This window comes from Pteronotus mesoamericanus, unplaced genomic scaffold, assembly GCF_021234165.1.
Source record: "Pteronotus mesoamericanus isolate MK-2021 breed Mesoamerican mustached bat unplaced genomic scaffold, CSHL_Meso_final contig_26, whole genome shotgun sequence".
Taxonomy (NCBI): Eukaryota; Metazoa; Chordata; class Mammalia; order Chiroptera; family Mormoopidae; genus Pteronotus; species Pteronotus mesoamericanus.
The window spans coordinates 11,980,810-11,993,152 of record NW_026555109.1 but is presented as its reverse complement, the minus strand read 5'-3'; the positions used below and the strand labels follow the sequence as shown (position 1 = coordinate 11,993,152).

The 12,343-nt window shown below is 40.7% G+C and overlaps 1 protein-coding gene across 1 annotated transcript; it reads right to left on the bottom strand.

The window, feature by feature from the left end:
- Positions 1-4,745: 4,745 nt before the first annotated feature.
- LOC129071175 (transcription factor-like 5 protein) lies at positions 4,746-11,421 on the bottom strand. Its single transcript, XM_054574321.1, is given in 3 exon segments — positions 4,746-5,270; positions 5,273-5,578; positions 11,334-11,421. Coding segments are annotated over 3 exon segments (909 nt in total). The 3' UTR covers positions 4,746-4,755.
- Positions 11,422-12,343: the final 922 nt, after the last annotated feature.

The window sequence follows — 12,343 nt, the reverse complement described above, 5'->3', positions numbered from 1 at the left end:
TAAGCCCAATAGGGGTCTCTATTTTAAAAAGAAATTCTGAGACATTATGTAGCTTTGGCATAGATAGATAAAGTGCTGATTTCATATGCAATTATGAGCTCTCATTCTCCCCTCTTTTGGAAAATTAACATATTATGTAAATTATTTTACAAATATGATGCAGATGTCATTAATAAAACATGAAAGAGAGATCTGTATTTTCAATTAGCATTTTCATTGTCTTTCTAGTCCAGTATCAGTTTATAGCTTTCTCTACCTTGTGAAAAACTCTGTTGACATCATAGAAATCCTCTATATTTATTTGATAGTTACAGCACAAAATGTGTCTGTGCTGAAGGGCTGACTGGGGAGATCTGATGGAGGATGAGGAGGGGGACAGAAGGGAGAAAGTCCCAGGTAATGTTAGCCTCGCCCCAGCCTATGCTGATACCTTGCCTATCCTGGTTCTTACATTCTTCACAAAGCCACGAGTCCATTTCACTTGTTTCCTGGGTGATGACATTAAGGACTTGTTTATGGACACTCACTAAGCAGAAGGTCGAATTTAGATATGGTAGAGTTTACTCTCTTCTAATAGGTTGAGATATTGTTTTGTGGCTGAGTTCAGATTGTCAGCACAGTGTAGTTTGACCTTCAGTCAGGTATTTGTTTTTGAAGGGGAGATACAAGTTTTCTGTTTCAAAGGTGAGGTTTCTGGTAGCCCATTGTAGGACAAGCATTCGTTTATACTATTGTGGACATTTAAAACCAAAGATGCTTACTTCAAAGCAACCCACATCTCTCAGTCAATACACACATACTATTTCCAAAAAAAAAGGTTTCTTTTTAAACACCCGTAGTTTATTAATTGTCATCAGTCTTAACTAGGCCTCACATAGATGAGGCAATGCTGATAAACTGCATGGAAATCATCGGAGGAAAATTATTCTGAAAGTTATGTCCCAAGCACACATTCTAAAATTAATTTCTCAGCATAGTGAAAACAATACTGCTAATAATTAAAAGGCATGTGTTATCAGAGGGCCAAATAAGAGAAGAATTTGTATCTCTGAGTTTAGATCAACTCATATGTAATTATGTAGATTATTCAGCAAGAAAGGGACCCTGCCATTGTTGTCTCAGTTAACCAGATTTAAGGAGGGAATGTGGTGGGGTGACTGAGGGGTGGGGGAGAATGAATAAACCAGGCTGCCATGCTGACCATAGTCAAGAACTTTCAACTCTCCCATTCTCTCCGAGCTGGGTAGGCCCAGCTATAGCAAAAATGTGTAACTTCTTCCATGTTTTGGAATTCCTTTTTTTGTTGTCAATCACAAGTAACCCTTTGTGATGTTGTCAGCAGCTCATAGGTGAGGATGCACCAGTAAAAGCTTCAGCTGCTCAACAGGTAGGATCCAAGCAAAGAAAATACCTGCCCAACTGCCAATAGTGGCTACTCACCACAGCATATGAGATGCTGCCAAAAGGCAGCGACACTGGAGCTTCTCACCCATGTGCCCTCCCTGAGAGACTCGAGCTGCATTTAGTTTTCAAATATTTAACTTTAACCTGTTTAATATTTAGTAAGGCTAAAGGAATAAAAGATGAATTATTGAAGAGATTAATGTTTTTAGAACCAAAAAAAGTCACAGCCATGCAGCTTTGTATCAAAAACTCATTTCACAGGCATTAATTTTTTAATGAAACACTGATTGTGCGATCAACTACAGTGTTTCTAATAAACTCCAATATTCAGTGGGAAGGGCGTTCTTATTTTCTTGGGCTAAATGCAGTGTGAGTTGAATTCTCTTATGTGGGTTCCAGAAACTGCTGGAAAAAACATCGAAAGGAACAGACCCTTCATTTCTCTCTGAATTTGTAACCTGAGTGGATAATTTGAAACCCTATGACATTGAAAACCTCCCTTATGAAGGGGTGGACGTGGCTTTTCAGAACATAACTGAGCAGACAAAGGGATCACCATTAGGAATTGTGTTTTCTGAGGGGCAAAGAGAGAGGGAAGGGAGCCAGGGTGGTGAATTCAAGCAGAATCAATAGGTGGGGCTTTGTTAATCGAGAAATCTAGTGTAGGAGCCAGCACAGATGGTGGGGTGGGGGAGGGGCAGGCAAGCGTCTGGGAGGGGACAGAGAAAGGATGGTGGCTAATTGTCATAGATGTAATTTGCAATATCATCTTGTATTTCTCTTTTATGTCCACAGTTGAGGAAGGTAGGACTCTTTCATCTCCTATAAGAACTCAAGGAAACTCCTCAGTAATGCCTCCCAGGGAGCAACTATTTTCAGTGGTATATGAACATGAAAATGCTAGGGAACACTTCATTGCATAATGTTTAAAATGTAGATAGAGGCATAGAAAATGTAGGTGAACAAGCTGTGATTTGGGGAACATTAACAGGATTGAGACTGAAAACATCATGGAAGAAATTTAAAAGAATATAAAATCAAATTGGAAAAGAGGGAGAGAGAATCTAGGATTCAGAAAAAGGTTAAACTGTTTTAATTGGAAAGGGTTAAAAGAGTCAGTCTTCCTGGCAAGCATTGTGAAATTTACTTTTTGCATAGTGACAGCTTATAGGGATTTATGCCTGCCCCACTGCAGGGATGCATTTGTAACTGCATATTAATAAGTCTTCCTGAAACTCAGAAGCAAAACAATGTGACCTGCTAGGGTTCTGCTTGGGAGGTGACTGATTCCTGGGCCTTGGGCTAAGACAGGCTCCAACTTTCACTGAGGAGAGACTCTGTGCTCTTGGGGGAGACCGAATCCCACACTGCTCTTAAGCATCTTTTAGAAGCTCTAAGAGCCATGTGTGTATGTGCGTGTGCGCGTGTGTGTGTGTGTGTGTGTTTGTGTGTGTTGTTAGTACAAAGACAGAGCGGGGTACAGGTGGTGAACATCGCACTGGTGAGAGAGAGGAAAAAAGATAGGATAGCTCTAAAATAAATGGGAAGTGACTTTCAAGAGATTCTATTTCAACAAGCTGATGCATTCCTTTTGTGTTTATTCTTTTGAGGGAATGGAAATTAGCTCCCAAGGTGAAGGGTAGCTGTAGCTGCAGACAGAAACACACGCTCTGTACTTAGCTTTCACTGGAGAAAATGCAAGACAGTGAAAACTCTTTTCAAAAACATCAATACCTTCTATTTATAGAACTTGTAAAAATGATTTGCAGTCAAAAGCAGTAATAGTCAATGCTTTAAAACTCTACACATGTAAAAAAAAAGTACAAAGATTTTTAAAAACATTAGGTCAAAGGTCAAGAGTATACCTGAATCTACCATCTCAATTTTGTTTTGTAACCATGGAGGTAGGTATGCAATATGATCCCAGAAAGCAGTTTTTATGGCAACTTTTATAATCTGATCTGACGTAACCTACAGGTTTGTTTGAAATAGAAGAATTTGTCTGATGATTTTTTGGAGGTTGAATATTTTATTTTTCCTGAAGTACAACTCACCTATTTTAGAGAAATAAAAATTAAGTATAAGGATTACAGTCATGAGAAATCATTCTTTGCAAATGCGTATGACTGACAAGTTTTAGATTTACATATAGGTTTTCAAAAGCACCATTTTACCTGAAGATTATCAATCAACCCTTTCAATCAAATAAAAACTTTTCCTATTTTTGGGGGGGTGGTAGAAAGATTGGGGTGATTTTTCATACAAAACCTTTGTCACAATACACACAGACACTTTGTTTTTATATAAAAAAAGTTTATTTTACAAGATCTTCAGGAAGTCTTACGATGCATGATTGGGATTGTCTTATCTGGATGTGAATTTGCTTAATACACAGATGGACTCAAGAACCAGTTTTCATCAGGCATAGCCCTGAGTGTCTTCTGATGCAGAGACCACACCAAATGCTTCCTGTTCCTCAGGCTCTCCACCTAAATCCCAATAACTCTCAACAGATGGCCTCCTCTCCAAATTTACTGAGATAAACATATCAGGTTATTTGCTATCCTCTATTCGCTTCCATTGATTTTGTCTTTCTTTCTTGAACCCTCTGCACACATCTTTTCCTGTCCAGCTAGGAACATGCTGATCATCTGTGTCGTATTGTATACGTTGTCCTAATCTTCCTATAAGGCCAAAGCGTGCCTCCATTTCACGATTAGCTCTCAACCTGCAACTGTGTGCAATTTAATTTTTAGTCCCACTGCTTGATTAAACTATTTGTGAAAAGCATTACTAGATTTCAAATCCTTCAATGCAGTTTTTCCTTTCTCCCTTCCCTTCCTCTGTCCTTCCTTCTGGCCTTGGGTTTCACTTCCCAAACCCACTGCTATCCAACTTTCACCCCATCCCTGCAGTGAAACTTTTCAGAGACCCAGGTCCAAAGGACCCTTTTCCTGATGTGGCAGTGAGTGAGTGAGTGTGACCTACCAGTGCAAAAACACTCCCCCCACGCTGAGACATCTCCTCCCTCTGCCTTCATGGCTCCAGATAGGTCTTTTTCCCTGTTCATCTCTGAGACTATCATCTCTTGTTCTGCTTAGTCTTCTCATACTTCCTGAACAATGAGTGCTCTCGAGTGCTCCTGAGAGCTCCCTCTTCATTCTGAGCGAGAATGCCCAGAATGTCGAGAGTTGGGGGCCGGCGGGGGGCCCCAGGCTGCGGGCTTGCGGGACGCCAGGGGGCTGCGCGCTTCCCAGGAACCAGTGTCCCCTCGGGTCACTTAATCGCCACGGTGGGGCTGCTCTGTAGACTCTCCTGTGCGGGGCCTGTCACCAGCGAGTCTGGTCTGGTCTACTTTAGCCTCCTGCTAGTTTTCCCGCAAAACACACTCTCAAATTCCTTCTTCAGAGAATCTCCGTGCCGCTCCTGGATGTACTTCAGGAAGGCGGTGGTCCCCTGCAGGGTCGTGGCCTTGTCCGCCTCGGCGTTGCAGAACGGGACCAGGAGGTTCAACTCGTCACAGCAGATGTGGATTCTGCGCCTTCTGTCCCTCTCCATGCGGTTGTGCCTCTCCCTGCGCTGCGACCTCCCGCCCGGGACGCTCTGGGCCTGCTCCCCGGGGTGGGGCTGTGACGGCTCCGCTGACTGCCAGGGGCCCTGGGCCGCAGGCGCACCGTCCCCCACGTTCTGAATCTCTCCCAGGACTCTTCGCTCCACGCTTGTGTCCAGCTGCCGTATCCGACTCCGATTCCTCTTGTTTATTGCTTGTTTGCACTGCGCTTCTTCTCCCACTTTCATCCAAACCTGCTCAGGCAAAGCTTTGTTTCTACTACCTAAGGTCTGCTTAGTGGATTCAATTTCTTGTGGTAACAGAACGAAAACGCTCTGGGCAGCCCGATGTCCTGATGCTTGGCAGCCTCGAGGACAGAACAGGAGTTGCTAGAACTCTGAGTCGGCGCCAGGGCGGCGCCTGACCCCGAGGAGCAGGCATTGGCGGTGAACAAGGGGTAGGTGAGCTGCAGCGTGGCGGCCGCCCCCGCTATCTTATTTTTCACTAACGCTGTGCATTTGTTTTGTTGCTGATGAAGAGGAACGTTCATTAAGTCGGACGGGTGTCGAATAAGAGTCACCAAATTGTTGAGCACCACGCCGGGCTCAGGGGGCTCAACAATTCCTCATGCTGTGGATTCTCATTCAACCCATCTATTTAGAATCATGTATGGGCACCTACAGGACACTCATGCCTGGTCTTGGAGTTGTTAATATTGGGCATGTTGTGTAGTCCTGCCTCAGTGAGAGATAGCAATAAGAAAACAGTCACTTATGCTATAGCTAGATGAAAATGTCATATTAAGGGGCATACAGAGCACCATGGGACCCCAGAACAAAGTGTTGACAAAAAGAGGAAGGGAGGAGAAATTTCTTATTGCTGACAAAGAGGCAAGAAAGAACACAGTCTTCTAGGATCTGCAGGCAGCTCAGCATGGCTGGAGCTGAATGAAGAGTGGAGTGGGCAAGGCAGGAGATGGCCTGCAGACAGGATTGTGATACATTTCACAAACCTTCTTTAGAGTTGGTACTTTAGCCGGCATCAGTGAAAGGTTTTTAAAGAAAAGAGTAATATGATCATATTTGCATTTTAGAAGCTGGATTCTGACAGCTCTGTCAAAAACCAACTGGAGAGGCCTCAGTGAGAAAGCAGACAAACCAGTTAAGAGGCAATTTGATAACTTGCAGTAATGTAGACAGTAGATTGTCTGAATTAGCATGATGGTGGCTGGGGTGACAAGATAGAGAGCTTACTGGCAAAGAGGAGGCCCACCAATGATTTAAAACTCATTACTAACATTAATATTTGCAAAATTTTATCTGTCTTTACTAGTACCTATAGTAGATGAATCCTATGCCAGGTTCTGATTTGCCCACATTTGGTCCTGTGGCAGGGGTATGGGATGCTTTGGCTGAGCCTGGCTAGGTAACAACATCAGCTGTAATTCCTCCACATGGAAATGTCGCCATTAGAAGAATACTTCTGTTTATAGAAGGGAGAAATAATGCGAGGAAATCTAAAGCAAAGTATGTCTGCAACATATTTTTTTCAATTCAAAGAATTTCTCCTGGGTTTCTGGTTGGCTCTATAAGGAAGTAAATAATAATGAAGGAATCTTCAAAAAAAAAAAAATTGCAACCCACTCAGTGATAGTCTGAAAACAGTCCTTCCACAAAATTTTTGATGCAGACATAAATAATTCAATATACCTATATCATACCACACAGTTCAGTGGTGATGCGCACAGCTGTATCTTCAAACTGGAAAACTTAGATGGCTTTGTTGTTCAGAGAAGAACTTTTCTAACTTCTGAGAGAGCTTTCTAGAAACAAAGGCTCCTTTTGCTTAGGCCCTTTTCCATCTCTAAGAAGTGTGTTATCATCACCAGTACTTATCAATTCTTTTATGTTTTGTGTTTTGCTTTACAAATTCCCAACTTGTACATGAGCAGAAGCAGAAAGAGGAAGTGGGAAGAAGAAATCTTTAATAACAATAGTTGTCTGAGAGTGCTAGCTTATATAATATGGTGGTAGGTGTGAGAAGGTTCAGTTTTTATCTTCATTTCATCAATAATATTTGAGCCCCTGATCTATTCCAGTGCTTTTTAGGGTTAGAGATACAGAAACTAGTCAAAGCTCATCTGCTTTGTGAAATTCACATCTAGGGAGATAAATTAATACAGTCTCAATTATCATCCAATATATCAAGTGCTTCAAAGGAGGGTGAAGAGGACTTCCAGCCAAGATAGAGGCATGGGTAGATACACTTTTCTTCCTTGCACAACCAAAACAAAAGCAACAACAAATTTAAAAAGAAAAAACAATCTGAACCGCCAGAAAATTGAACTGTATGGAAGTCTGACAACCAAGCGGTTAAAGAGGAAACATTCATCCAGACTGGTAGGAGGGGCAGAAATAGGCAGCCAGAGCAGAGAGGATGAATGGCAAGGAGATGGATGGGGCAGGCAAGGCTGCAGCTGGTGGATAGGTGGTCCCACATTCACGTGCAGATAGGCCAGGAGGGACAAATGGGAGTGAGACAGACAACACAACCCAGGGTTCCAGCACGGGAAACTAAAGCCTCAAAACCTCTGGCTGTAAAAACCTGTGGGGATTGCGGCAGTGGGAGAAACTCCCTGCCTCACAGGAGAGTTCTTTAGAGAGATCCAAGGGACGATAGAAAGTACACAAACCCACCAGAAGTGTTCAATTCTTTTGTGGATAGTGGGGGAAGTGACTGAAAGCTGGACTAGAGCTGAACAAGTGGCATTGTTCCCTCTCAGACCATCCCCTACACATACAGCACCACAATGCAGCCAAGTAGGTTGCCTCGCCCTGGTGAACACCTAAGACTCCATCCCTTACACTGTAACAGGTGTGCCAAGACAAAGAAATATGGCCCAAATGAAAGAAGAGGTCAAAACTCCAAAAAAAAAGGAACTAAGCAATGAGGAGATAGCCAGAGGAGAGAGCCAACCTATCAAATGCACAGTTGAAAACACTGGTAGTCAGGATGCTCACAGAAATGATTGACTACAGATGCAAAACAGAGGAAGAAGTGAAGGCTATGCAAAGTGAAATAAAAAATATACAGGGAACCAAGAGTGAAGGGAAGGAAACTGGGACTCAAATAAATGATTTGAAACAAAAGGAAGATATTAACATTCAACAGAAACAGAAGGAAGAAACAAGAATTAAAAAAAAAAAATGAGAGGCTTAGGAACCTCTGGGACAACTTTAAACTTTCCAACATCTGAAGCATAGGGGTGTCAGAAAGAGAAGAGGAAGAGCAAGAAATTGAAAACTTATTTGAAAAAATAATGAAGGAGAACCTCCTCAATCTGGCAAAGGAAATACACTTCCAGGGAGTCCAAGGTCTCAGAGAACCCCAAAGAAGTCCCAAAGGAGGAATACACAAAGATCCATCATAATTACATTGCCCAAGATTAAATATAAAGAGAGATTCTTAAAAGCATCAAGAGAAAAGGAGACACTTACCTACAAAGGAGTTCCCATAAAACTATCTGCTGATTACTCAAAAGAAAACTTGCAGGCAAGAAGGGGCCAGAAAGAAGTATCCAAAGTCATGAAAGGCAAGGACCTACAACCTAGATTACTCTATTCAGAAAAGTTATCATTTAGAATGGAAGGGCAGATAAAGTGCTTCCCAGATAAGGTCAAGTTAAAGGAGTTCATTATTGCCAATCCCTTATTATATGAAATGTTAAAGAGACTTATCTAAGAAAAAGAAGAAGATCAAAAACTATGAACAGTAAAAAGACAACAGACTCACCACTATCAACAATTGAACCTAAAAAACAAAAACAAAGCAAACAACTAGAACTGTAATGGAGTCACAAAAATGGAGATCATATGGAGGGTTATCAATGGAGGGTGAGGGAAGAATGGATGAAAAGTACAGGGAATAAGAAGCATAATTTGTAGGTACAAAATAGGCAGGGGGAAGTAAAGAATAGTATAGGAAATGGAGATGCCAAAGAACTTATATATACGACCCATGGACATGAACTAAGCGGGGCGGGGGGCGGTGTTGGTGGGAAGGGAGGTACAGAGCAGAGTGGAATAAAGGGGAGAAAAAACATGGGACAACTGTAATAGCATAATCAGTAAAATATACTTAAAAAAAGAGGGCCAAGAGAAAAAAGAGTCTATGAAAAATGTTCATAAGTCTCGTCAGAAATTGTTTATTATCATATCACATCATCAATGTTGTGGGAGAAAAATAATAGAAGCTAAACAAAATAAAAATAATTATAATAATAGCTTATGTTCCATGATAGACCAGTTATGTTAATACTGAACTGTCTTATTTGTTTGGTGCATGTGTGAGAAAGGGCAGCTTTGGAACCCAGCATTAGTTTATTTACCTGCTTCCCATATTTCTGATATTGGAGCAGATGTTGGGTTATGGAAAGGTATCAGTCACAACTCCTACCATCAGAGAGCTTGAGGCAGAGAGAGAGAGAGACTCAGCAGTTAAAACATGTGATATGTTACAGATGTCATAATAAAATATGACATGTATGATAACAGACAAATCCATGACAAGGAGAGCACCTGCTTTTCCTTACACTCACAGAGAAGACCATTTAGTGACATTTGACATGGAAAAATCAGTAAGTGCTTATCAAACATGTTGCCTCCTCTCAAGCAGAGAGAATGCAGGACTAGCACCAGAACTCATTTTTAGGGAGACTCACTCGTTGGGAAATTGTCAGGTACAAACGAATTCCTCCAAAAAACATTAGGTGAGAAAGTGTTATTTTCTGATATTTGTAATTTTAAAACTGATCTTCATTTTAACCACATTCATAAGTAGAAGTTTTTAGCAATTTTGGGTGGGCTTTGGAGGAAGAATTCTTCCTTGCTTCTCTTCCCTTAGGAGATCTGTGATGAGGTGGCCATGCTCACAGTCTATAGCTGAAACTGAAACAAAACACTATTTTACAAAGAGCTGGACAAACCCATGATTCTCTCTGATATCTGGTGAATGCTAAATTCAATAATTTGGGTTAATGATTAAGAAGAATTAGGAGATCTATGCAAGGCTTTTTCCTTCCTACTGTTTTTTCCCCCTGAAACAAGACTTTGTGCATCCATTCACCACATAGGGTACTATGGTGAGCTGTCAATAAGAGGTCAGGCTTGGTCTTCCTACTGCAGATCTTGTCATCTGTAAATGCCAAGTGATCAGACCACCTACCAAAAGGACTCCAGTGAACAGAGGAAGTAAGGAGTGGCTGATGAATGACACTGTGTGCTGCTATTAAGGCTGAGTGACACTGTCCACTCACTAATAGAGCCAGGCCCAAGAGTCTGACCCATCGGATAGAGTTTCACCCAACTGGCATGTGATCGGGTGGTTCAGAAGTATATGTGTATGTGTAGGTGTGCATGTGGGTAGGGTAGGTAGAGATATGGAGAGCCCCTGCCTCAAATCACACTATAGTCAAGAATGAAAGGGATGAAGAAGATAATTACGACAACCAGATTTCTTTAAATAGGTTATTCTGCTCTCTGACAGCTTAGATTCTAGATAGAATTGCTCTTGATTAAACAAAACTTTGTATCATAATTTGATCATTAATAATACAAATTAGCCTTTAAGATGAGTTGAAGAGAGCAAGAACACTAAGCTGTTTTTATTGGGGAATATCTTGTAATGGAGGTGGGATTTTAATTAAAATTTGAATGATGAATTCAAATTTTGTTTATGGAAACATAAACAAGAATGACATTTTTGATGGGTGAGCCTAAAGTAATATTAAATGTTCAAGTTTTTTATCTGCTTATTCAATAAATTCTTCAATTTGGCATGACAAAGTTGTGACAAGGACCAGGTAGCTTGATAATTTCACATAAACATTTTATAGGGAATAGAAGTAGTTTTCATAGAGGTGGTCAGAAAATAAGACTTTACCAAATTTCACTCCTCCATTTAATGTTTGTATTTTAGAATCCATGGCAATTATATTAGCTGTTGCACAAATAATGAATAGTTTTCTTTAACCACTTTAATTTCTAAAGTTAAATCTAGAATTAGAAATGTTGAAATACAAACTTCCTAAGCACTGGAGGAATCTACATGGAGGGGAACATGCTTATCACTTGAAGTTGTATCTCCTTGCCTTATTTCCAGATAAGACAGCTGTTTGATGCTTTAGAGTCTGGTGTGTTGTGTCCTATCCTGCAATAATTCAGAGCATTCCTGCAGCCACACCATATGGGGAGAAAGTCTGGTCCATTGTTGGTCCATTGTAAGATTCAAGACATGGCTTTGTCCTAACTTCAGACCAAAGTCACTGTGGGCCTTTCTGTTTTATAAATGAGGAGAAATACAAGGTTTCTTGGAAACTCACCCAGTAAGTATCTGAGTGTGTTCTTTAAATTCCATCTCTTTTCATCTCCAAGTCCATCTTTAGGTGTATAGGTTGGAGGATGTGGCATCCTGAAGCAGAATTAATCACATTTAACTCTTCTTGCCCATTTATGTCCCATAAACTCTCTCTTCTCCATGACTGATGTACATGGACATTTTATGTCAAGATACTTACATCTGTATAGAGCTATGGAAAGAACAATTTTCCAGAATCTAGTTATTAATTAAATAATCTTCCAGAAATCATTAGACCTCTCTCAGCTTCAGTTTCTCTATCTGTACAAGAATGTTAATATTTACCCTGCATAGAATTATGATGATGTGCAGGTAATTTTACTATATGGGTTGTTTAAATTCTCATTTTAAAATGTGTTTCTTATAAATCAAACCCATTTACTGAATGTCTAGTATGGGCCAGAAATAATGACAGCCACATGTAAGAGTAAACATAGCAGATTCTGTTTCTTCTCTAGTGAAGTTTACAATTAAATAGAAGAGGTGCAGATCATACATGTGAATAGACACAGAAACAAGCATTCTGTGAATGGGGTACATTGAGGAAGATTTGCACAAATGTCCAATTTGATTTTCAGTATCAGGCTAGCCTTCTTTGAAAAAGTTATCTCTAAGCTGAGATGAAAGGGTGGTTTGTATTAATCCAATAAAAAGGAGGGAGATGACACATTCCAGAGAGACTGGAGCAGCACGCATGAAAGCAAAGTGATCAGGGGCTGTGGGCATTGTGCATATTCCAAGGCCCACATGGAGAATATGGGTCCTCTTTTAAAAGCAAAGGGAAGTTACTTAATGATCTTGTTATAGCATAACTTGTCTCTCCTACTGGATTGTAAACTCCATGAGGCTAGAAACCAAAATGAACATGTTGCTTCCTCTTTTACAGCGCCAGATATTATGATTTGTTAACCAAATATTTGCTAATTACAATGTCCTAAGTTACAGAGATAGCAAAAGTACTTCATGAGGCATTTT